This window comes from Ictalurus punctatus, chromosome 18 (genome assembly GCF_001660625.3).
Source record: "Ictalurus punctatus breed USDA103 chromosome 18, Coco_2.0, whole genome shotgun sequence".
Taxonomy (NCBI): domain Eukaryota; kingdom Metazoa; phylum Chordata; class Actinopteri; order Siluriformes; family Ictaluridae; genus Ictalurus; species Ictalurus punctatus.
The window spans coordinates 24,189,672-24,214,914 of record NC_030433.2 but is presented as its reverse complement, the minus strand read 5'-3'; the positions used below and the strand labels follow the sequence as shown (position 1 = coordinate 24,214,914).

The window sequence follows — 25,243 nt, the reverse complement described above, 5'->3', positions numbered from 1 at the left end:
AAAGATCCCATCTTCGTCTGTCCCGTTTGGGCGAGTCTGTGCACCCTGTAGCCTCACCTCAGATTCCTGTTCTTGGCTGACGGGAGAGGAACCCGATGTGGTCTTCAGCTGTTGTAAGTCTGAGATGCTTTTCTGCTCACCACGGCTGTAAAGAGTGGCTATTTGAGTTACCGGACGCTTCCTGTCAACTCGAACCCATCTGGGCTATCTCCTTTGACGTCTCTAGAGGGTTTTTTTGTTTGTTTTTAGCATCATTCTGTTGATTTGTGCGTGTACTGTAAATCCCAGGAGATCAGCGTGTTCTGAAATACTTAATCTGACACCAGCAAAGTCACGGAAATCGTCATTTCCCTCATTCTGCTGCTTAAGCCAATTTTCCACTGCACGGTACAACTCGACTCGACTCGGCTCGCTTTACTTTTCCACTGAATAATGTTAATGTATTATGGAAGCCCTGTACAAATACACGCTCAGGCTGTATTCCAAACGCCTTTCCTGTTCACTGAACCCTATTAAGGATGTACAATAACGGCGTTCTAGAACCGACGCAGTGCTCAATATGACTAATTTAGATTCAGCCGCGACTCCGCGACTCCGCTGAACGCCTGTTTGGAAATCGGGAACGAGCGAGAGGTACAAATCTCAGGTACAAAAGAGGTACAAAAGACAGAAATCTTTGTTGTAATTTTATCTGTAATGAGATAAATCATACACAATTTATCGTACGTAAAGTATGTATCAAATGACACACGTTTATTCAGGGCACAATACAGAACCGCTCGTTAAGGAGAATCCAGGAGGAAGATACTGCAGATTCCCTACTCCTTCAGTGCGTGGCTCACATTTAGTATCGGCTCGGCTCACTCGGAATCTCGACCGACGTGGTACTAAAAAAACAGTACCAGGTACCCGGTACTATCCTCAGTGGAAAGACAGCACCGTGCATTAGTGTGAATGTTAACTGAAACCTGTATCTGAAAGATTTTATGCATCGGATTAGATAACAGCACGAATGCGCAGGTGTTCCTAATAAAGTGGCTCGGGAGTGTATATCCTGAGTAAAGACAGATTGTGACGGATGTTGACAGACGATGCTTGCTTAACAATATCCACTGCAGTATTACAGGCTTATTATACAGCACTGTATTGTCAGAGGGACTATTTTTAATTTCATATATGTCACTTTGTTTTGAAGAGAAGTTCATATAGAATAATTTGTAGAGAAACAAACAGTATATGGGTTTTTTTGGGTGGGGAGAGTCTGGGGAAGCAGGAAACCACTGACCCTGCTTCTTTTTCTTGCAATAAAAAATCTTTTTATTTTTTATTAATTCAGTCCCGGCCCAGGAGACGTTGAACCTCCTGATGTCAGCAGTAGCTTCGCTCTACAGTGCACTTTTGAAAGGAGCCGAGAATTAGCCGGGCTCTTGGGGCGAGCCTCTGACTGGCGCCGACACCCTCAGCATGCATGAGGCTCAACATAGCACCTGGTTTAGATTAGACTCGTGTCACTTTCAACACTCCAGAGTCATCAGACACAAAGCCTGCAAGAAGGAAGTCTGAGCGAGTGAGGCAGAATGATGCAATAACTGAAGAGTGCTAACAAAACAAACAAATAATAGATGGAGGGGAGGCGAGGAGGGGGGTGTTAAAAGATAAAAAATAAAAGCCGAAAACAAAAAGAGGAGACAAAAATTAATGATGCAGAAATAACCTACATTCACAAGTGGCCCATTTGGCCTCATGGATTTAGAAATATTCTTTTATATACTTTTGTCACTCACAGATATGTAACACCGGATCATTTTCCTCAATAAATAAATGAATGAGAACATATCATATTTTTGTCTCATTTGTTTAATTGGGTTGTCTTTATCTACTTTTAGGACTTGTGTGAAAATCTGATGATGTTTTAGGTCATATTTATGCAGATATATAGACTAAAGGGTTCACAAACTAAAGGGTAGACTAAAGGGTTCACAAACTTTCAAGCAGCATTGTAGCGGTTATAATGAATAAGGAAAAACACTCGGACTGCGCTGGGGTTAGGGTTAGCTGGGTTAACTGACCGACTGCGCTGGGGTTAGGGTTAGCTGGGTTAACTGACGGACTGCGCTGGGGTTAGGGTTAGCTGGGTTAACAGACGGACTGCGCTGTTTTATGCCTTGTACACCTCACGGATTTGCAAATGATTACAATGATTTATTTTTAAACATCCACAGAAGGAAGACCAAGGTGTTAAAGATCAAAACAGACAAAACAGTCCCCATCACACTAAAAGGTTAAAGGAGGTGAAGCGCTTCACTTACCGTGGCAGCATCATCGACAAGCAGAGAGGAACAAATGCTGTTGTAAAAGCACAAATAGGCAAAGCAAGGTCAGCTTTCCAGCAGCTGAGGAACATCTTGGATGCCACAAACCTGAACGCCAACATCCAGAGCAGGATCCTTACGACCACTGTAAAGCCTGCGCTACTCTACGGAGCTGAAACATGGAGAACCACCGTCCTAACCGTGAAAAGAATCCAAACCTTCACCAACACCTGCCTCGGAAGGATCCTTCCGATCCGCTGGCCTGACCCGATCAGAAACACAAAACCTCTGGAGGTGAATAGGACAGCAGCTAGTAGAGGTCGAGATTCTCCAAAGGCGCTAGAGGTGGATTGGCCACACCTTCCGCAAACCTACATCCAGCATAGTAAGCAAACCCTAACCTGGAACCCACAGGGTAAAAGGAAATGACGCTGACCAAGGAACACCTGGTGTAGCGACCCGGAGGCAGATATCATGAAATCGGGACTCATCTGCGGACAAGTGGAACATATGGCCCAGGATCGAAATGCCCGGAGAGATCTCGTTTGCGGCCAATGCCCCGGTATGGGTGATGATGATGGTGATGATGGTGACAGTTTTTAATTTAACACTCCAAGGTTGCAGACTAACACCATCCTGTCAGCCCAACAAAAAAATCAGCTTGTCATGTAACCTATAAAACCGTCAAGCGTAAACTACTCTGTCTCTGATACCGGAGACTCCTTCCATAAATCTTAAAGAAACATATCCTACCAGAATTCTTCCCCATGTCGATATACAGTATGATACGATACAAGTTCCTTTCACATGAGCTATTAGTTCAGGAACTATAACATATTAGAAGTAGCCCATTCATATAAATCTACGGTTATAGACCTGTTATGGAATAACGGTGGATCCAAGGTTGCGTGACGTTCTGCTAGAGTTGCTGAGAGGAATGCTGAGAGGAAAACATACGGCTATTGAGATGCATCTGTAATCTAAGTAACTGAGGATATGATATAATATCATGATAATTAGCCTCGTTTTAAATTGCTCTGGAAAGATGGTGCAAAAATACAAACAGATAAATTTTAAAAAACTAGAACCATAAGGAAACATGCATGCCTTATTTTCTTATTTTCATCATCTCCAAGGCTGATTAATGTTAATGTTAACCTGGCTAATTATCGCTTTGTAATTCAAGTATCATTTTACGCTCCATATAACGTGACAGACTGTACCGTCTTCTTCTCACCATTAAGTCTCATCCTGAATACAAAGTGCTGCCACACAGCTGTGGTGATTCATCTCGCGTTCCAGAGCCAATTGTGTGTATGATTAAGATGCATATATTTCCTCCGTCCTGCCTCGTTACCAATTACCTTCTCTCTTAAATGATCTTATAACAAAAGATCACACTCATCAGGACAGAGAGAAGGATAAGAAGAAGGAAAAAATAAAAACCTCTGCACGGTGTCTTTTCCTGCGTGCAGCATTTGACACGCGAACGTGCACTGAATTCATTTGAAGGGCGAGTAGAAACATCTCAATTCTCACACATTCAGGTGTCTGTTTCTAGTCTGAACTATTTTAGAAGATAGTGTATGCTGCATATGTCTACATATAGGTATAACAAACAACAAAACCACGTCTTACCATGTCTGTATCCGATACCGGTCCGAAACTGGTGACGTAGATGTTGGTCCGAACTTCAGTCACGCTCTCTGATCAGACAGAAAAGAGAAATAAGGCACGGATATGAAAACCATTACGGAAATGTTATGCTGTTCTAATTTCTGACGTTTCTCGGTATAAAGCGGAGATGTAAGGAAATGTATCACAGAAGAAAGTCTGAAGAATGTTCCTAATGACTGAGTGGGTTACTATCACAGCAGCAGACTAATGAGCAATAGTAAGGAGAGAAAAAAACAGAAAAGAAAAGAAAAAGAAGGAAATGGGAAAAGTGTAAGCTAGTGTTTGCTTTGGTTTCGTTTAATGTTTTTATCACGCCTCATCTGGTAAGATCATTACCATAAAAGGCGACACAGGCAGTGCTTAAGAAGGGGACTATGGAAGTAAACAAATCCAAACCATTGCAAAATGCCTTGCATAAGTATTCACACCCCTACACCCCCATTAAAGGGGGTCAGGGGGATGGGGTGAGCATTTTATAGGTGTTACATCCTGGAAGTAAAACAGACATGTTTAATATACTGTAGATTAACATTTACTGTGCACATACACTCACTGTCCTCTTTATTAAGGACATCTGCTCATTCATGCAATTATCCAATCAGCCAATCACGTGGCAAGATACAGGTTTCAGTTAATGTTCACGTCAAATGTGACCTTCGAAATCGCGTACTGTGACGCTACCTACTGCATTCGATTCAGTACCTACTGCTCGGCTGTTGATACAGTACGTACTGATCGGTATATGTGTGTAGTATGAACGCAATCCGGAAGTACTACATCCGCCATATTGGCACTGTCATGTGATTCCGGCAGCTCTTCCGCACCAGTTCTGTTGCCTTATGGGATAGCGCAGTGTCCAGTGGTTCCATACTGCAGAATCTCAGCGGAAGCTGTAGGTCATCAGTAGGTTTCTCACCTACTGTCTTTTACGGTCGTGTGAAAAAAAATAAGTACACCCCATGGAAATTGTTGGCTCTTTTGACATATTTGGACAATCAAACATTTGATCACCTTTGAAACAGTGTCCATTAATAAAGGTGATGCACTGTCAGATCACACATAAAACTGACATCTTGACGTAATTTTCATAATTATAAACATCTTCAAATTATTTCAAGTACATCATTAAAGTGTAATGAAAATCATCGACAAATGGTGCAGATTTCAAACGACTGCCAATTAGTCCAGGACCGGCCATCCCAGCAAATTCAGCCCAAGAGCAGACCGTCTGATGCAAAAAGAAGTCTCCAAGAACCCCAAAATTTAATGACAGGATCTGCTAGTAAGTCTTGCAGCTGTTGGTGTGAAAGCGCATGCTTCTACAATCAGAAAGAGATTGCACAGATTTGACCTGCATGTGAGGCGTGTCAGGAAAAAGCCTTTGCAAGACTACAGTTTTCCAATGAGCATATAGGCAAAGACCAGACCTTTTGAAATAATGTGCTCTGGACAGACGAATCAGAGATAAAGTTGTTTTGTCACAGTAACAGCAGACATGTTTACTGCAGACCAAAGACAGCTTTTGAGGAGAAGCACCTCATACCAACTGTGATGCACAGTGGTGGAAATGTTATGGTTTGCGGTTGCTTCGCTGCCTCAGGGACCGGACAGCTTGTACTCACAGATTCATCTGTGAATTCTGCATCATATCAAAGAGTGCTTGAAGATAACGTGAGGCCATCTGTCCGAAAGTTGAAGTTGAACCGAAAGTGGACCTTTCAACAGGATGATGATCCTAAGCACACGAGCAAATCCACAAAGGAACGGCTCAGAAAGAAGAAATGGAGGGTTATGGAATGGCCGAGTCAAAGCCCGGATTTGAATCCCATTGAAATGTTGTTGGGGGATGTGAAACGGGTAGTACATGCAAGAAAACCCCCCAAAAAGGAAAGCAGGACCTCACGCTCGTGGGGCAGCATGCAAAGATGCACCTGCTAAGGTTTGTCTAAAAAGTCGCTAGATTTGTCACTAGATGCTTTTTTGAGAAAGAGAGAAAAAATCGCCGAAGGAGTCTGAAGAGTGGACCGGAGCAGTCTCTGTCAAAATGAGTGAATAAATAGTGGGAGGAAGGGGAGTGGCTGAAGCAGGAAGTCATATTTTGAGTGAAAGGATTGTGTTTGTGTTCTATCGAAAGTAAACATTTTAAAGTTATTTAGCGATTTCGTAATTATTTACTTTTTATCATTCGAGCACTTTTTAAGCACCACTAGATTTAAAAAATTGCTATTTTTAAGGTTTTCCAGTTCTCAAATATCAAAACGCCAAATTGAAGCACTACAAGCTCCTTGTACGAAGCCTGTTATTAATGTTTCAGTGAGGATCAAATGTTTGCGTGTCCAAATATGTCAAAAAAGCCAATAAATTCCAAGGGGTGTACTTATTTTTTCACATGACTGTAGATACTGAGAATTCGGACATACTACTTTGGCGTAGTGCTTTTCACCTGCTGTATACAACCCCAATTTATCTTCACTTCTGAAAGACTCCGCCTCGCCAAGATCCTCTATTTTATCCCCATCATCTTACTGACCTGTTCCTGTTAACCTCCAGCTGTTTCTTTTTACCAACACTTACTTCTCCAGTCTTTTGTTGCCCCGTCCCAACTTTTTTGAGACGTGTTGTGGCCATCGAGTTTCCTCAGTTTAAACATGTGATATGTTTTCTAAGTGCATTAGGGTGGTACTCGGAGGGATATTCGGAGGCAGCTGGTGTCGTTGTGGTGGGATTTTCACACATGACGGTCGGTAGAGTTCATACAGACTGGTGTGAAAAACATCAAGTTCTGCAGGCAGGAAAAAAAAAACTTGTGGTTTGTTGATAAGAGAAGTCAGAGATAACCGCTATTTACAACTCTTTCCTCTTTAGATGACATTTCTCCAATCTTCACCTGTCAAGTTTCAGGGAATATAAATGATTAACCAAAGCTCTTGCATTATTTTATGCACTGTGCTGCTGACACACGATTGGCTGATTGGATAATTGGATATTCTAGATAGATAGATAAATAGATAGATAGATAGATGGATAGATAGATGGATAGATAGATAGATAGATAGATAGAAAATGTTGTCAAGGGTTAATTAAAGCCAAGATTCTGATTGGCATTTTGAAGTTTATATGTGTAGAACCGGGTCAGAAGGGGATTTGAAGGATCTGTGAGCTGAATATGTTCGTGATAACTTTCCCTTCTCTATATTTTTTTTTAGGAAACTCTCCACGAAATCTTAAAATCACATCACCAGAAAGCTATAAGGATCCCGTTTTCAGGACCTCCTTTGGAGTTGTAAGTGATCTACAGAGAGTTTTGCCCTGTGCTACTTTCCTTATTTTCTCCACTGTTGTTAATTTACATAAATTGCACAGTCATCGTCATGATAAAAAAACAAAAAAAAAACAACTGAATTGTTGTAAAATGTCAATCTGCTATGGCTGTGCGTTTCAGAGAGGGAGCTGTGCTGCGATCGCTTGGCAGGGAGTCGATCCGCAGATGGGTCATTACACCGATCCATCACCGTTCTACTGTTAGGCCACAAAGTGGACAATACGGAGGACATGAAGAAGAATCGGGACACAAATTTGCGGCTGACCTCCGAGACCCGGGCGCAGCCTGTTGTCATAGCCATCCAGCAAGCGGTCCAGAATCCGAGTAAAAATGGTGATGTTGTCTTTGCTGTCATCAGGAAGAGGCTCTCTGTGCCCTGCGACGGCCCTGTAGAGTGAGGAGAAGTGCGAGATAAAGTAAAGGTTAGGGGGTGACAAGTTTGGCCTGTTAGGGATGATATAAGAGAAGATGAGTCAGGCTGAAGCAATACATGAGGGGAAGAACAGCTAGAAAAATGGATCCGGCGAAACAAAGGCAAGGGAGGAAGTGCTGGTGATGTGGACAATAAAGAAAGGAGAATATAGAGGGAATAACAGCTTGATATAATCTTTGATCTTTTATACTTTGAACAATTTTATGCTGCTGCTGCTCCTGCAGTGAGGGACACAGGTACGACAAATCACCTCAGATCAACAAGAAGTAAATAATGAAATGTCTGCTGCAACTTCCTCTCATCTTCAACCTCCTAATACATCCAATTTCCTGCGACTGAAATACTCGCTCACTTATCCGACTATTACTCGGATCCGTCGGTGATTCGTCCAGCCTGGTAATGCACCAGACATTCGCAAATTCACCAAGTCTGTGTATGTGTGTGTATGTGTGTGTGTGTGTGTGTGTTTGAACGCGTGACAAAATGGAAGTCCAAGATGATGAAAGAATGCGGCTTCAGTGTTAAATACAGATCTGAAGCAATCATTATTTTGGGTTTTGACCGTGAATCGGAAATGGTGTCTTAACTATGCGGTCAACCTTCCTTTCCTTAATTATTTTAAATATGCAGCACAATTAACTCTAGCTGGGGTCCTGACTCCCCAGTGAAACAAGAGGTGCAACGGAGAATGAGAACGGCAGAGAGCTGACGACATAATGAGCATCCTCAAATCAAATCAAGGGCTTTGTCATGACTGACCCTGCACAATTAGTGTAGTGTTGAAGAACCCAACAACGCACTCATAAGTATGCAGGAAGTGTAAAATACTAATGAGCTTTCGCTCTCTACGACAGGTCCTGTTGTGAACACGTACTCGCTTTTTACACTAATGACACAATACGTATCAATGTATCGAAGTTTTACTGTAAAATTACTTTGAAAACCCCACTGTTATTGACATACCTCCTTCTTAAAGGAAGGTACAATTAGACAGTTACCTAGATAGACACTGGAAGGGCAAGAACACGGGAAGATCTCCATTTTGTGTGGAATTTTGATTGAATAGCAGTTTCCTTTACATTCTTGAAAATCCCAATATCTCTGCTTTCATGTTTCTCTCAGTGCTTTGATGTGAAGTGCTGGCTACATACTTTTCTGTAGCAACAAACCTCTTTTATTTTCTAAAGGCAGATTTGTGTAATACATTGCGGATCCTGTAGTGACGGAACGCTGACGGGACATAAGCCCAATGACAACACAAATTTGCTGGTGCAATTCCTCACCTGGCTCCGGTCAAGGACAGCAGAGTGGGTACAGGGCCAACAGCACAACTCTTCTGCTCTGGCTTTCCTCAAATGGAGGTGGATCTCAGGGTCTCTGTAGTCCAAGATCCTCCCCCCAATCCAGACCCAAGTACCTGTCAGTATTCGAGGGGGTACACACCAGGCTTTGGTGGGTTATCCTCTGACACCACCATGTTTTCTATCTATCATGTGTGACTGACAGATAGAGTGTCGTCAATTAGCTGGGAACAATCCGTTGGGAGAAGATGGATTCATGTTAACTTTCCTACATTTTGACATAATCACACAGAATGTACATGCACTTCCGCCATCACTTTAGCACGGACTGGTCCGCATGACGGGTGCCACTTCGTTTACGTAGACTATACGATGCAAAATCCTGAAACAGGCATCCTCTTATAGACAGGGATCCCGGAAGAGATCCTAACCAATCACGGCACACCATTCATGTGATGTACACAATGAGATGCCTTACGAATTGCAGGAAAATTAAAGCGATCTGAACGGGCATGTACCACCTGCATTCACGATTTGTGCAAAATGACAAACCGTTGAAGGCTATTATTGTCGAGCTTTACAGGGTTGGTCCCAAGCAGAGTTTTCAGACGTGTTTGCTCCCCTACGAAACGTCACTGACCTCACTGAGCACCACTTAAAGCAAAGGCAGCTCTAGGCGAGGGTCCTTCAGCTGACGAGCTGCACTTTTGTTTGTTTTAAGTTTTACATTACCGCATGCTGACCTTGCCAAGGGGCAAGTGTACCACTAAATTGAAGTTCACATTCATGCATAACCAAGGTCTGCTGCGTGGCATGCAGCTGCTGAGATTGAGACCGTTACAGTCAACTTCTTGAGATGAGCTCATGCACTTTATAAGGTGATGTTGATCAAAAAGCTGATCTCCGTCGCATGGAGTAGTTACAGGGCCTTGTTTGGGGGACAAGGGGAAATTAAAACATGATGAAAATTGTCTTTACGGCAGCGAGGAGGAGTACTGCGTCAGGAGCCAGCCAAGTTGATACACACTTCATTAGCTGGCAATTTGTTGTTTCGCAACACATACTGCACAAGGACATATCATCCGAAACCCTTCATTTCCTCTGGTTCACTAGGCGGCAACCAATCAACGCTGTCATGCAGCACAGAGGCCTAGTAATTTTAATAAGTAGCCGGACATGTACTGTAGGCCTCTCCCCCTGACAAGGACATACACAATTTGACTTCTTACATTTGTGTGTGTGGGAGATAATGTGCCCAAGAGCCAAGGAACCCAGAATAAGTGGGACAATAGGAGCTAATGTCGGTTTGATTTGGAGGACAGATGCTGTTGCATGCTTCTCTGTGGACTGACATTTCCATTATCATATCTAATTAAAGTTAATTAAAGCCTGCTTTTTGGTGGTCCTTGTCTCTTGAATTAGGCAACACAAATCGGGTGTTTATTAGCAGGATTGTAAGACTCGCCAGACTTTCTACCACATTCATGTAATACCACCACTGACAATAGTGAAACATTCATACTCTACTGAACCACAAATAAATGGCGAGAATGATGGATAGTGTTTTGACGGGGTGTAGGAAAGAGGGAGAGAGAGGACAAGAAAGATAACAAGACCGTGCTGAATCTGTGCTGCCGTCCCTCCATCACCACATCATTACAAGCAATAAGGCATGAAAAATTCTTCAATAGGTTCCTCAACAGATGTTTAAGTGCTGCATCATATATCATAAAGCAATGGAGTAAGCTTATGTTTAAAGTTGTTTTATTCAACAGTATCCCAGGTTCATTGTGCTCCCAGTGTCCAAAAACATGCAGACTGGTTCCACTAAATTGTCCCTAAGTGTGAATGTGTGTGATTGTATGTGCATTTCCAGGATTAAAGTAAATATATACGGATACTGAAGATGGCTGAAAGGACGAATATTCAAAAGTAACAACTTACATTCAGATCCAAGGTTCATGATCATTTCGATTCAACCTGAACAACGTGTGCTTTTGGTCATTAAACCCAATGGGAAAAAAAGGGGTAGATCTGCCATTAGTGAGAAATTAAATACTTTTAGTCACAGTAGTTGAAATGACATCACCACGAGAGAAAAAGTGCAATCCACCATAATCGATATTTAGGCCACCTATAGAGTGGATTTCTGGGTTCCCCGTGGGGACACAATCAATTCTGGGATACTGCAGTGAACATTAAAAGGCTGTGCACTGCCAGACATGAGACATATGTGTCCCCATCTGGTTTCATGTGAGGTGTGTCAAGGCATTTGGTTTTTGCTTCATTCTGTGGCTGAGGCACTAAAGGACAGCGGGCCATAGTGGCAGCTGTTTCATTCCTCTTCATTACCACCACATCACCGCTGCAAATAAAAAATTGACTTTCTCTCTCCCCATCAACCCTCCCCCCCTCCTCCCAGCCAAACCCTTTCAACATCTTCTCTCGCAGTCTCTTCAATGATATCCTTGAAGGAAGCACTCTGTGAATTTCTCTGTAGCATTCCAGTCCCCCCCCCACCCCCCCCCACCCCGCAATCTTCTTTCTCCTCCTGTGACCTTCACACCCATCCATTATTCCTCATCTTTATGTCAGTGACTTATAAGGGGGTTGGGGTGTGGGGTGTGGGGTGTATTCGTAAGACAGAACCACGACTCGAAACCACCCGTTTCATTTGTATATATAATTGTAATCTTCCCAAAGAGCGAACCTCAGCAGAAAACTAATCTGATGAAGTCTAATTACGGTCCAATTAAATTTTAAATATTGAAATCCATTTGCATAAGTGGTCTGGGGAAAGAAAACAGTCAGCGAACATCCAAAATAGAATGATTATCTGACCCACAGATGGAGACGGAAATAACAAAACAAAACAAATGTACGTTACATTCACAACAGCGTCCGTTACAAATAAAATGCACATAAATGTGAAGCACGGCTTCTCTTTCAGCATTCTTTCTGTATCTGTCCCGCAGGAATAAATGTTCCATTAAGCCTAGAAGACTTGACATGCGTGCGTCGTGATGGTGGGACTTCTTCCTAATCCTTCATCTAATCAGTCTTAAAACTCTTCTCACACTTCAGAAGCATTTCTCAGAAGATGAGTGCAAGAGATGAGTTAGCTAACCTACATTTACATATGACTTGTTTGGCTGATGCGTTTATCCAAATCGACTTACTGTTGAATCCAGGTACAACTGAGCTGTTGAGGGTTAAGGACCTTGATTAAGGTCCAAACCGTGCTGGCTTGGCAATGCTGGAATTTTAATTCACAACCTTCCGATCAGCAGACCAAAGCCTTAAACACTGAGGCACCGCTGTGCACGCCTCATCTCACACAGCGAGCAGTTACCGAACTCCGGTATCACCTCATCTCTCATGAGAACTTTCATCTGCTCACGGCTAGCCTGAATCCAAACAGTCCGAACAGTAGCCTTCGCCAGCTTGGACTGTGGAATCTCACCTCACCATGAGAAAGAGCAAAGCCCCAGCGAAGACAGTCTACCATGGCCTATACACCACTCTCTGTGCACTCTTCAGTTCTCATTATTTATGCAATTACAATGCAAACCAGAACCCAACTCAGCCCACAGCTCTGTGAGTGTAACGTTCTGAAATCCCACAGAAGCCTTTAAGTCCTGTATGTTGGTGTTAAGCCCAGCTCTATCAGGCTGATCAGTACTGTAGCGCGGCTCTGATCTGATCTGCTGAGCACACAACTGCCGCGCCATGCAGAGGGATTTAGCTCACAAAGCTGGAGTCACTTCTAATGCTGCTATAACAATCTGGATCTGATAATGCCTGTGATATGAAACTATCCGCAAGGGCTCAGTCTTGGGTCTGACGCCAACTGCAAACTATAACGTAGAGCGTGTTACCGTTAAATAAATAATGTAGATTAAGTGTTATAATAACAAGTAGGTTGTGATGGATTGTAACTTTAGCAGTGACCTGTTCCACCAGCTGAACGTAAATTTGATCGTAAGCCTAAACCACGCGTTGAGGGTTTAAAACTAGCACAGTGTACGATTGCGGTTGCACCACAAGCACTTCAAGTACGTCATAAAACGAAACTTTGTCTAACATACACTCTAGAAAACACTGGGTTTAAAACAACTCAAATTGGGTTATCTTTAGCCCAAGGGCTGGGTAAATACAGGACAGGACACATTCTGGGCTAAACTAACCCGTCAAGTCGGGTTGTTCATTTTAACCCAGCAAACGGGTTGTTTTTCAACTGAATGGATGGTTTTGTTTTTACAAAAAACGCTGGGTTAATTTTATTTCATAAATGGGTTAATATTTTCAGGGTTATTTTTACCCTTGGGAAATGTCAAATATACCACATGATAAACAAATACGTCAACATGGCGTCTCCTTTATTTATACACAAGAAGGTGTTCAGAAATGTATTGCTAGAGCTGATAAAGTGGTGTTTATATATAGACTTTGAAGTAAATGACTCAAATAAGTCCTATATTTAAAACGGAAACGTCAGATTCTGATCAAAGGAGATGTTTAGTAACCATAGTTACTAATGTGGAGGCGTTACAAACAAGTTCGCCAAAGCTAAAGAAGATAGCAGTGCACTTAGTGTCATGTAAACTGGACTGTTATCGCACATTTTTGCTTTTTCTAGTGTACAGTAATGCTTTTATGGATAAATATATCCAAATAAATCGAACAGTCTGTCTGTGTGAAAACTGCTACCTCCATCCGAGGTGAATTCAAACAGTCGCGCTGAGATGATCTGACCCAAGGAGCTGGGCTGATGCGTCGGGGTGTGGGAGGGGTGCACTGATTCAACCGTTAGTAAAAATGACCCAGCGGTTGGGTTACACAAAACTACCCAAGACTGAGAAAATCACCCAATTAAATAACCCAAAAGCCTCAACCCGGCATTTTGGTAGAAAAAAAAAAATAACCCAGCAATGTTTAGAGTGTAGTGCCGTGCTTCACCATCACCAACCAATCAGAAACAAGATCCGAAATGAACAGGAAATATCACATCCGTGATTGAGATCGAAACTTTTTGAAGAGTGAAATATATTTACTTCATGGTTAATTATATCTTAATTGCAGCTGAACAACCGAAATCAAATCATTATGCTTTACATTAATGTTGTGACTCAGTTTAGCTATCTCCATTTTATACCGGTGTGACGGCGAGCATGCAGCCCACACGCACACAAAACCCGACGCGCTCCTCGCCTCGAGACTGCTACCCGAGTGCTGAACGTTCCGCTCCGCTTCAGCACCTCGCGGGTTTTGGACTGTTGACAGCACATGGCTGGCATCCAACGAGTGGATCGGCAGTTCCTCATCCTCCTGCAGATGCCGGGAGAGTATAAACGGAGACACGTTTCCGGTAATGATGGTATCGAGTCCACTCTCTTTGGTTCCTACAGAAGCCGTCAGAGAAGACGACTCTCCCTGACCACGCTGCGCCTGGGTCCCGCCTCGAGCCTGCTCCGACCTGCTCGCCACGACGGGAAGACAGCGCTACGCACAGCCTCCATGAAATCACCTCACGCCCTCACCTTACCCCCTCCTCCACTTATGTAATAATAAACTCCACACTTTTTGCCTTGAGCCTTTCTCCTGAGTGTCTGTGTTCTGCCAAAACTGTCTTGTTCCATTCTGCAGCTCCAGTGCCGCATGTTTAATGACATTTTACAACATTAAAATACCACAGAGACAACAAATAACCAGCACTTACAAACACAATCTGCATTCGGATATATACGTGCATAAACTTCATTTATAGAAAAGCTTGTGGTGTACATTGCCTTGTCAGAATCTCAGTTTGATGACAAACAAGGAAATAATATACTATTAAAAATGATATGATGTTTTTCTGTGAGGTGTCCAGTGTGACTCTCTACATGAACAAATCATCCTAGGTGTAAATGCTCTTTAAACGGAAGCACTGCTAGATTTACTGATGGTAACGTTACACCTACTGAGTTCTAACTCAGGTTGCGTTAATCAATGGGTGCGATCTCTTGGTGAAGAGACTCGTCCGAATCGTGCTTCGCGACGGTCTTTCTGGAAAGCGCCGCTGGAAAATAACTTCGCCACCACTTTTAAAACATTCCCACAATGCAAATACCATTGATTTTATTTTAGATGCTCTTTCCTGATGCACTATAAAATCCCACTGAGAGTCTGAGCGATGTGGGAGGATAGCACTCCGTTCTGGGTTGTAAATCGGTATCGGCTTTCTAATATTCCGTGCACGATATAAAATAATCATCGAAAGACCAACCTTGTTAAGCTGCGATGATCTATTTTTTATTGTTTTGCAGCGTCTCTGCTGCATTACCTTGGCATCCCCTACTGAGATATGTACCCCAAGGCATTGCATCAGCAAACATAACACGGCTTCTGCAACCTGTCTAATCTAAAATAAAATAAAAATTATTTTTAAAAAAACAAGCAAGAAAAATTATATTCAAGCCCAAACACACTAGAGGAAAGTTCATTTAGATAAAACCTGCTGGAGACGCCATTTCCTGAGACCGGAACGCTGTGAAGGTAATTACTCTATGGCTGGATGCTCAATACATCAATACAAAAAAAACAAAACAAAAAACCATGAGGTTTGCTTTTGATCCTTAAATCATTAAAGGTTGCTCTGTCTTTGTATGATATTCTCTGCATTCAGCTGCGTAGTTATTATGCAGGACGTGTACCAGCTATAGCACTGCTCTGCTTGTACACTGACTGAGCTCTGATTCTCTTATGTGCTTCTAAGAGCTTACAGCAGACAAACTTATTTTCTATTTCAGTGAGCTCATCTTTACGTTTTATCGTAACACTGCAAAAACATCTCGAATAGGCACATTTATCAAACATATCTCATTACAAGATTAACACAAAACTAACATGAGGGCATTTTTCACGCATGGTCCGAATACTCGAGTCCACATCAAAGACCGTTTGGAGGCGGGGCTTATAATCGCAGGATTTCCTGCACATAAAGTTTCCTTGCGAAACGTGGATCGATTGATTGCGCAACTCCATATGCCAGGTTTGCAAAATGATAGGCACCGGTTTCATTCATGTGCTGTCATTTTCCTTCACGTACGACACTAAGATAGAAAGAATCCTGCAAACAAGGAGCCGTTTGTGGTGCAAGTGAACTGCACCCCAGGCCTCCTCGCCCCACGTCAGTGCCTGACCTCACTGATGCTCTTGTAGCTGAATGAACACAAATTCCAACAGTCATGCTTTGAAATCTAGTGGAAAGCCTTCCCAGAAGAGTGGAGCGCATTATAAGTGCAAAAGGGAGAATAAATCTGGAATGAGATGTTCAGCAAGGACATATGAGCGGTGAGGTGTGCACAAACTTTTGGCCTAATTGTGCAGAACGCTAGATAAGCATGGAATTGTGAGAACTCTGCATGAAGACTGATATCAATGAACGTCGAAGGAATTAATAAATCTATTTATTCAAATATTTTAGTTCTTTTCTTAACATTACGTACTGCAGTGGTTCCCAACACGGGGGGGGGGGGGGGGGGGGGGGGGTTGCTTGGGATGGATGGATGTGCATAATCTCCAAGGAACAAAGCTTTGGGAGCCACTGACTTATTGTGTATTAATGCTGAAGTTCATGTCCTGATAATGTAAACTAACATACTGATTAATGTTATTTAAGGGACCCGTAATGCGGAGCGTTACAGAATTACGTGGTAGGTGAGCTGCCCTGTGTTTTTTACTGTGTTTATTTAATACAGATACGGGTTCATAGTTACCACAGTTTGTGTAAGCCTATTCAGTGCAGCATAACCATTCAACCTGAGGGGTTTTTTTGTTTTGTTTTTGTTCTTGTTTCTTTTTTCGTGGACCGATAACTAAGGCTGCACCTGCTCAGTCAGTGCCATCCTGGCTCGACTGATAACACAGTGTGTTTTTTTTTTCCATCAGCACTCTGCAGCTTAGAAAGCAAGAGTGTCTAAACCCATAGTACTCTGCAGCACACTATGAGAAATCCTTCTGGAATTATGCACAGACGGAAACAATGAGTTTCCAGTAGCTTGAGCTTTTGGCCCGAACACGGCCTGTGACTTGCGGATAATAGGTTTGGCTAGTATTATATTAATCGCTGAAAATACGATCATGCAAATCGAGGCTCTCGAAGCGAAATCCCACTGGTGTGTACTATTGATAAATGCAAGCTAGTTTATGAACAGTTAGTTGACCGGCCTGTGAACTAACTTACCTAATGTTAGCGATTCTAAAACCATTTGTGTTATCGTGCATATTGACAGGCCAAGCTACTGCTGCCATAATATGCTCTGGCACCATCCCAATGCAGCAGGTTATGGCTGCTGAACTACTGGAGGTTCGAGTGGTGCTCGAAAAAATGTTCAGCCTTGGAAGAGGCCTAGTTAATTGGTGACAATTCAGAGCTGCGGCCAGGAAGCAGACCAACAGGCTAAACCAATCAAGTTTAACAATGTAATAAACAATAACATTTACCGCATTTAGCAGACGTCCTTATCCAGTGCGACTTACATTCATCTCATTTATACAACTGAGCAGTTAAGGGTTAAGGGCCTTGCTCAAGGGCCCAACAGTGGCAGCTTAGTGATGCTGGGATTTGAACTCACCACTAAGCTACCACTGCCCCAATAACATTAACCTTTAATCTAAACTTAGAACTGCTAAAATTTAGTAGACCTTCTGGATAGAGCGATATACTGTACACCACCCTCGGTAAATTGGCAGAGGAGGTGGCATCGCAGTTATTTATAATGGTATTCTAGGCATTACAGAGAAATCTGGATATGAATTTATCTCGTTTGTAATCTTTACTAACATAATAAACATAGCCAGGCCTCCAGGGCGCTATTCTGAATTCTTAGACTTATTTTCAAATCTACTCGTATTGTTAGAATAAGCAGCAATTGTTGGAGGCAATTACTGAGGGCATGAGCACCTACTGCAGCTCAAAACAGTACACCAGCTGCGCTGCTACAGAGAAGAAAACCCAGAAAAGAGTCTACAGACCCCACTTCGGGGGGTAGCAGCACTCCACTGTGCGTCACGCATCACACTCACGGCGTGCATTATTATTATAACAGCAACTTTATCATGTTATTCCTTACTTTGCACACTCCTCTTACATTTGTGTTGCATATTATATTATATATATATATATATATATATATATATATATTGGCTGACCTCAAGAGTTATTACAGAATGGTGCGAAAAACAAAAAACATCCATTTCGTGGACATTGTCCGCTCCGTGATGCATTTCTGCTCACTTCAATGTCTTCTGAAGTGACGTTTTCTGCACTTACAGCACACTGTATATGTCATTATCACTTGACGTCCCTTCTAGGTTTTAAAATAACGAGCTGTTAGATGTTTTATTCATCACGGCAGATTTATGACTGAATTTCTGATTAATATTAATTAAAATAACCGGTTTGCTGGAGAACAGAGAACAGACTATTGATCTGTCCTGAGATGCAACAGAATCCAGGAACATGTATAATGTGACTGTTCTTTCAAAGCATCCTGACATCATGCAGTAAAAAAAAAAAAAAAAAAAAAGAGTTGTCAGGGTTGATTGGCGAAGCGAGAAGCAACTAGAATTAAAACGTACTTTAAACAGAGTGACTGTTCGAAAAACTTGTGATTTTCCCTTGGTGTAATTAAAAGGCAAATCAGTAGGGAGGATTAAAACATCCAAAGCTGAAATTCCAATCGCGACAGACCCTCCTTGGCTCCACTGAACATTTGCACAGCTCTGAGAGAGAGAATGAAACACACTATTTTAATAATGCATTGAAATTAAAAAGGGTCATTTGCACGATAAATATAGCCGAAGTCGTTGATAGAATTAGACAATGAAGAATATTTCCATCCCCTTTTTTGATTTTCTGGTATGGTGGTGGGGGGAAAGAAATTTGCAGTCTGACTCATTCTTGTTTAATGTGCTTGTGGAAGCGTTCAGAAATTGCATGGCCATATGAGTTTTTCATATCAAGTTCTCAGTATTTGGCCTGCGGTCTGCCCCCTGTAGAGCCAGGGGAGAGTCTAATCAGACCCCGCTCTCCAAGGTGCCCACTGGAACTATTAGCGAATTAGGGGGTCTGAAGTCGACAGTGCTATTACTCAGATACTGAGCATAGTGCTGCTGTGGGTTCTGTCACAAAATAATATGAGGTGATTTAACGTAGTAATCTCTGCAGAGGGCTCATATATCACAACATAATCATGATGGAAATGATGTATTTGAAATCACTGCCACAGAGATAAAGTATTTCTGTATAAGGAAAGTCGTGAAGTGGGTGTTGGCTACTCTTGTGTGATATTAAATTTAATCTTCTCTACACGATACTACACTGCCATGATATCTAGTGATGTTTACTCTCATTATATTATATTATATTATATTAGATTAGATTATATTATCAACATGCCAACCATTACATATTGTGCATAGGAGCTCCGCAATATCACATCAGTGTACGACTTTGTTGATTTTAAGTGAATTTATAAATGTATTTATTTATTTTTAAGATTTGGGGAACCTGTTGTACATTTTGTTTACAATATTAAATCTTTTTTAAAATTTTTAAAAAAGTAACTTTTATATAGACAAAAATGCACACTGTTTTGCATTGTTTATTATTCAGAAATAAAAACTTTGTCTTTTCAGTCATCAATTTTCTTCATTCAGATACTGTTCAAAATATTCAGATAACTGAATCAAATCGAATCCGGTATCGTGAATCAAATCGAATCGAATCCGGTATTGTGAATCAAATCAAATCAAATCTGGTATCGTGAATCAAATCGAATCCGGTATCATGAAACAAGTCCAATCGTATCCGGCATCGTGAATCAAATGTAATCGAATCCGGTATTGTGAATAAAATGTAATCGAATCCGTTATCGTGAATCAAATCAAATCAAATCTGGTATCGTGAATCAAATCGAATCCGGTATCGTGAATCAAATGTAATCGAATGCGGTATTGTGAATCAAATCGAATCGAATCCAGTATCGTGAATCGAATCAAATCGTGACTGATATATTTTGGGTTGAAAATTGGACTTTTGGTTTTCAGTGGAAAGAAGGGGAAAAAAAGGATGAAAACTTTGACCTAAAAAAGGATTGTCAAATCTAACACTTTACAAAAGAATGTTAACGGTGATGACAAAAAGAAAGCGATTAAATATGCATCCCCTGAGCAGCAGATCGACAGTGAAAATCAGACAATCTATTTGTATTAGGATTATATTGAAAATGTGCTGTTATGTTTTATTTAATGCTATCCACAGTCCAGAGACTGCACAGCTCGTTATGTTATTACACCCTCCCCTCCCCTACTCTCCTTAAATCAATATCAAGCAAGCCTAGTGTAGGCTGTGCTCATTATATTCATAACATCTGGCTATTGCTTTCTGCCGTCACCATACCGTACTATACAGCATATAACTTATATGTTCACAGATGCATAAAAAACAAAGAACTCTTTTGAGGCCCCTGATTGGTAATAAAACTAGAGATGATATTCACTGAGCACCTGCCACTATTACTTTCCCCCACAACCTGTAACCCATAAAACATGATAGCATCGTACTGATTGCCAAGAGACTGGTATTTGTTGCCTAGGTCACCGTGCCACTGATGCCTGGGATTAGGAGTAGTAGTGGAGGGGTAGTAAAGGAGAGAAGTCAATGAGCAATCTATATGACAGGACGGTAGGAGTGGAGGGGCACGCTCCCCCTCGTTGCCATTGATTTTTTGTCACTTTAGCCAGGGGTGCTGAGACTGATCCCAAACAAAACAGACAACGGAAGAGGCTCAAGCTGTCCATGCTCATTAACCCGAGATTGTGCTTCAAAGGGTGGAGATAATGAGTGTGTGTGTGGGTGAGGTATCAGCCACTCTCTGGTATGCAGGTGCATTCATATGTAAAAGACGGATTGTGGAGAAGAATTGTTTAATCAAGCTGTAATATTGGCAAGCGAGTGCTCCCTGGGAGAGTGTAATGACTAATATGAGGGATTTGTCTCATTACAAGTTTATCCATTAGCAAAGTGTCCTTCGGGTAGCGTTGATATTAGTGGACGTAGAAAAACAGGCAGGGCCCATGGATACTTCCGATGTTCTAGTACTCGGGAATCTTTTCCGCTTGTGCTCTATCTTTTCTCCGAGGTGAGAGTTAAAAATCCGTTCTACGGTATGTAAAGGGTGTCTCGATAAAGCACAAGATGAAGAAGGAAGCAGCACAAAGGTGAAGCCTGATGATACTTCGTGGCGGTCGTCCGAGATCCTTGGCGGGGTCGGCGCGCACGAGTCAGCCTTCTATGCCTTCAGAGTGATTGAGGTCACCTTGTTAGTATTCACAGTGAGCCAACTGTGTTTTTTCTTTTCTTTCCTGCCCCCAGAAAACATTAATTCCATGGCTCCACAATCAATGAGGAAGTGTCAGTAGTCATTTAGACACGTTTGGACGATGTACTCACCCAGGAGCACGGCACCTGAGGCTTTAATGCCGGTACCTTTGAAGCCTGGAATACCAAGGATACGGAGCAAGGGTTGAAGGGATTTGTGGTGAAGGATGCTATCATCTTATCTCTCAGCATCTTTGAAATGTCAGCTGGTGGTGATGGAGATGAGGTGGTTGGGAGGTCGGGGGAAGGGGAGGGGGCGGACGACGACACCGAAGAGGGCTAGCACTCACATCTTCATTATGCTTATTAATGTATGGAAGACATGATCCAATTACAAGAGAGGAACACAATGCCACCCAAATAGTGTTAATTATGTCTAATCTCCTCTAAGGCACGGTGGAACGTGTTTTGTTTTTTACTCCCTTCACAAACAAAGCAGGACTAACCTTAATGCCAGCTGCCTTCTCCACATGTGCTACCCCCATTTTCAGGACGTTTGTGCATATGCATAACTGCATTCATTTAAAAAAAATGGGGATATACTCATGCATGTCTGGAGAGGTTGAAATTAAACTATTTTTAAAAGGCACTGAGCAGCAGAAGGCAGAAGGATCAGGAGGAAAGTTCATGCACTATTTATTATTTCTGGGGGGATTTATTATTATTTTTTTAGCATTTTCTCCCCAGTTTGCTCACCCTCCATGCAGTTCTCCAGTATCATACAACAACTACCAACTGAGGAGGGTGAAGGTTATCACATGGAGCCAGCCGGCTGCATCTCGCCCAAAGGGCAGCATCAGAGAAAATTACTATGATTGGCTAGTATCGCTGTGATTGACGGGGAGACAGAGCACGCCCCTCCAACCCAGAGAGTACGGCCAGTTTAGCTCCTTTGGCTCACCGGCGACAGATGGCTTGACGGATGGCTTTTCTCTGTAGCTGCTTTACACTCTTTTAAATTGGAGCTCCTTCTGAGATAGTTGGAGAAATGGGTCAGCTTAATAAACATTTTCTTCCTGTGCTTAAAAGATATTAAATATATATTTCATACACACTAACACTAAGTTTAAGGCCACTGTTTTTTGATCATCTTGGTTATTCTTTTTTTTTGGCTGCTGTTGTTTTAATCTTCGCAATCGTTTGCAAGGGAATAATGAGCCCTTTTACAAACAGAAAAACACAACATGTTTATTAAGATCAATCCAATATTGAAACTTCTCTTCTTTTCAACTTTCGGAACAGAAATCGCTCATTATCACAGTTACAACAGAGTGACAACAGAACACTGCACTTTTCCGGCATTTTTTTATTAGATTTTTTTTCCAAAAAGAGACTCCTTTGAAAATGAGATGAGGAGAATGCAAGGAGAATCGTTCTGTTATGTGCTACTGAATAAAATTCAATATGCCATGTCCTCTCCCTGCTGACGTGTTAACACGGGCTAACGTGGTTCAACCGCCTCATGAATATTACCTGTGTAGAGCAACGATCGCTTTATCATTCCAATTGTCTGTCCCTTTCTATCTCATAGACTAATTCGCAGATTCAATTTCATGCATTTTTATGGAGGATACTGCCTGTAATAGAGCTATAAGAGGTCTGTGATAAAGAGACCTGCTGCGTATGCTGGGCTGAACATGCCAAGTTACAACGGCAGTTACTCACAGCACATCCTGTCAACCACAGAAAAGAAAAACAGCAGATTTTCAAACTGCCATAATTTCGTTTCTATCTGAGATAACTGAAACCAGTTTGTGAAGAACTTGCCGTGCTTTCGCACCAGCAAGCGACAAGTCTCTGATGTAGATCGTCTCTTACGTGTGTGTTACGTTTGTGTTACGTGTGTGTTATCTCTTGTTGCATTGAGTCAACATTTCAGCATTTTTAGCTCCGATGAGGTGCGTTACGTTACGACCCAGGCTTCGTATTAGCTTCATATGATCATTAGCTGATCAGCAGCACAAGCTAACTGTGCTAGCTACATACACTCAGCTATGTACACTTGCCCAAAGGGCAGCGAAACACACTCAGAGGAAAGCGCTATCTGCTCTCTTCCTCATACCTGACCTCACAGACGGCCAAGGATTGGCCAGTGTCGCTATGATTGACACGGGGAGAGAGAGTATGCCCCTCCCACCCAGAGAGGTTACACTCAACAGAGGCACCATCATATACCTAGATATCTATATCTATATATATCTATCTATCTATCTATATATATATATATATATATATATATATATATATATATATGTATATATATATATATATATATATATATATATATATATATATATATATATATTCTAAGTAGTTAAATACATAATAAATAAAGCCATAATCAGTGAGAAAATGTTAGATTCCAGGCTTCGCATTAGCTAGGAAATTAGCAGCACGAGCTAAGCTAACACAAACAACGATCTCTGCTATTTTCTTCATAATGTCTCTACACACATTTAATGTGCCGCCCTTTAATTTAATGAAGGATACAATGTAACCATGGTCATAAGGTTTTCTCTTTTTTTTTTTTTTTGCTTTAAGCAGTAATTACAGGTAGGAACTAAAGAAGTAGGTGGGGCACTGAGAAAATGTCATACCACACGCGCCATACGACTAGTCCGAGGAATAATTCTAGCCAATCGTTGGATTCGTCTCTGTACCTCATTACACTCTAATTTGCATAAATGAGAGAAAACCTCACCTCGCAATAACACTAGTGATTAACTCTGCAGGTCACAGAACGAGGCTTACTGCAGGTTATGGAAAGGAATCATACGGCAACATGACCTCTAGAACTTCTGAAATTCCTCAAATTGACAGCTTTCAAACTATTCTACCCTGAAATATATAGTAAAAGAGTTGTTAATACAGTGAAAGCAGACTGGTACATACAACCAAACTCCCCAACTTGAAATCCCTTTCTTTCTTGATTCTGTTTCAAAGTTTATAGAGTTGCACTACACATTAATGTGGGTTTGTCTTTCCATTAAAACAAAAACAAACAAAAAATCCATTTTGGTGGCAGTTTTGCACAAGCAATTTAAACCCAGACGCAGCTGGCCCAAATGACATTTCGCAGCTTGTCAAAGCCGTACTGCTGTAACAGAACCTTATTAATTAGGGTATCGCTTGTAAAATATCCACGGAGCTGGAGATATGGAGCTCGGTGAGTGTAGGGGAAGTTGTAGACAATCATCTTACCCATTCTGCAGGCTGGGTTCGAGGAGCATTAGGAATATCCATATGCACGACGCAAGAACGGCAAGCTTGTCGGGAGCGCCAGCCATCTTCGCTCTGAATCCAGGAAGCCTGCAGAGGGAAGAAATGACGCTGAGAATGAGCAAACCAGTGGAGTGATGGAAGCCATTTTATGATTTATTGGTGGTTGCGTTGTTGACACCCGCCTGGCATACAGAAAGCAACACATTAGCATTTGCAGAACACATGCGCTCAGCAGCCGTGCGAGAAGCTTGCTGTTCCACATGGACAAACTAACACCAGGGTTGGCTCCAGAGACACTGTCTGAATGCGTTTTCTCGTCGAGCGTCAGTTTTGATGAAGATAGACTTTTCACCCTAACTTCTTGTATTACTTCTTGCAGAGCTGGATTCATAGCTGCTCATGGGAAGAACATCTCACTGGGCTGCCATAAAAAGGTTTTTTTTCCCCCCTGCCAAGCAGACTATAATGAACCGAAAGTAAAAAATTAATGTGAATATTTCTATTCAGACTGTAGTAAAGACCTCTGCTCCGTGCATGTGCTGTATGGAA

The 25,243-nt window shown here is 41.9% G+C and overlaps 1 protein-coding gene across 3 annotated transcripts in view; it reads right to left on the bottom strand.

Annotated features, from left to right (window-relative positions):
- Positions 1-25,243, bottom strand: part of LOC108278460 (gamma-aminobutyric acid receptor subunit alpha-3) — a 116,435-nt gene that overhangs the window by 57,970 nt on the left and 33,222 nt on the right. For 2 of the 3 annotated variants that reach the window (XM_017491857.3, XM_017491856.3), the window contains exons 2-4: positions 24,674-24,781; positions 7,577-7,698; positions 3,951-4,018 (exon numbers count right to left, since the gene is read on the bottom strand). In XM_017491857.3, coding sequence (XP_017347346.1) covers positions 3,951-4,018; positions 7,577-7,698; positions 24,674-24,759 — 276 coding nt within the window. In that variant the 5' untranslated portion in view covers positions 24,760-24,781. Of the gene's footprint in view, positions 1-3,950; positions 4,019-7,576; positions 7,699-24,673; positions 24,782-25,243 lie in introns of those variants that run through there. The other variant, XM_017491858.3, reaches the window with a different exon arrangement.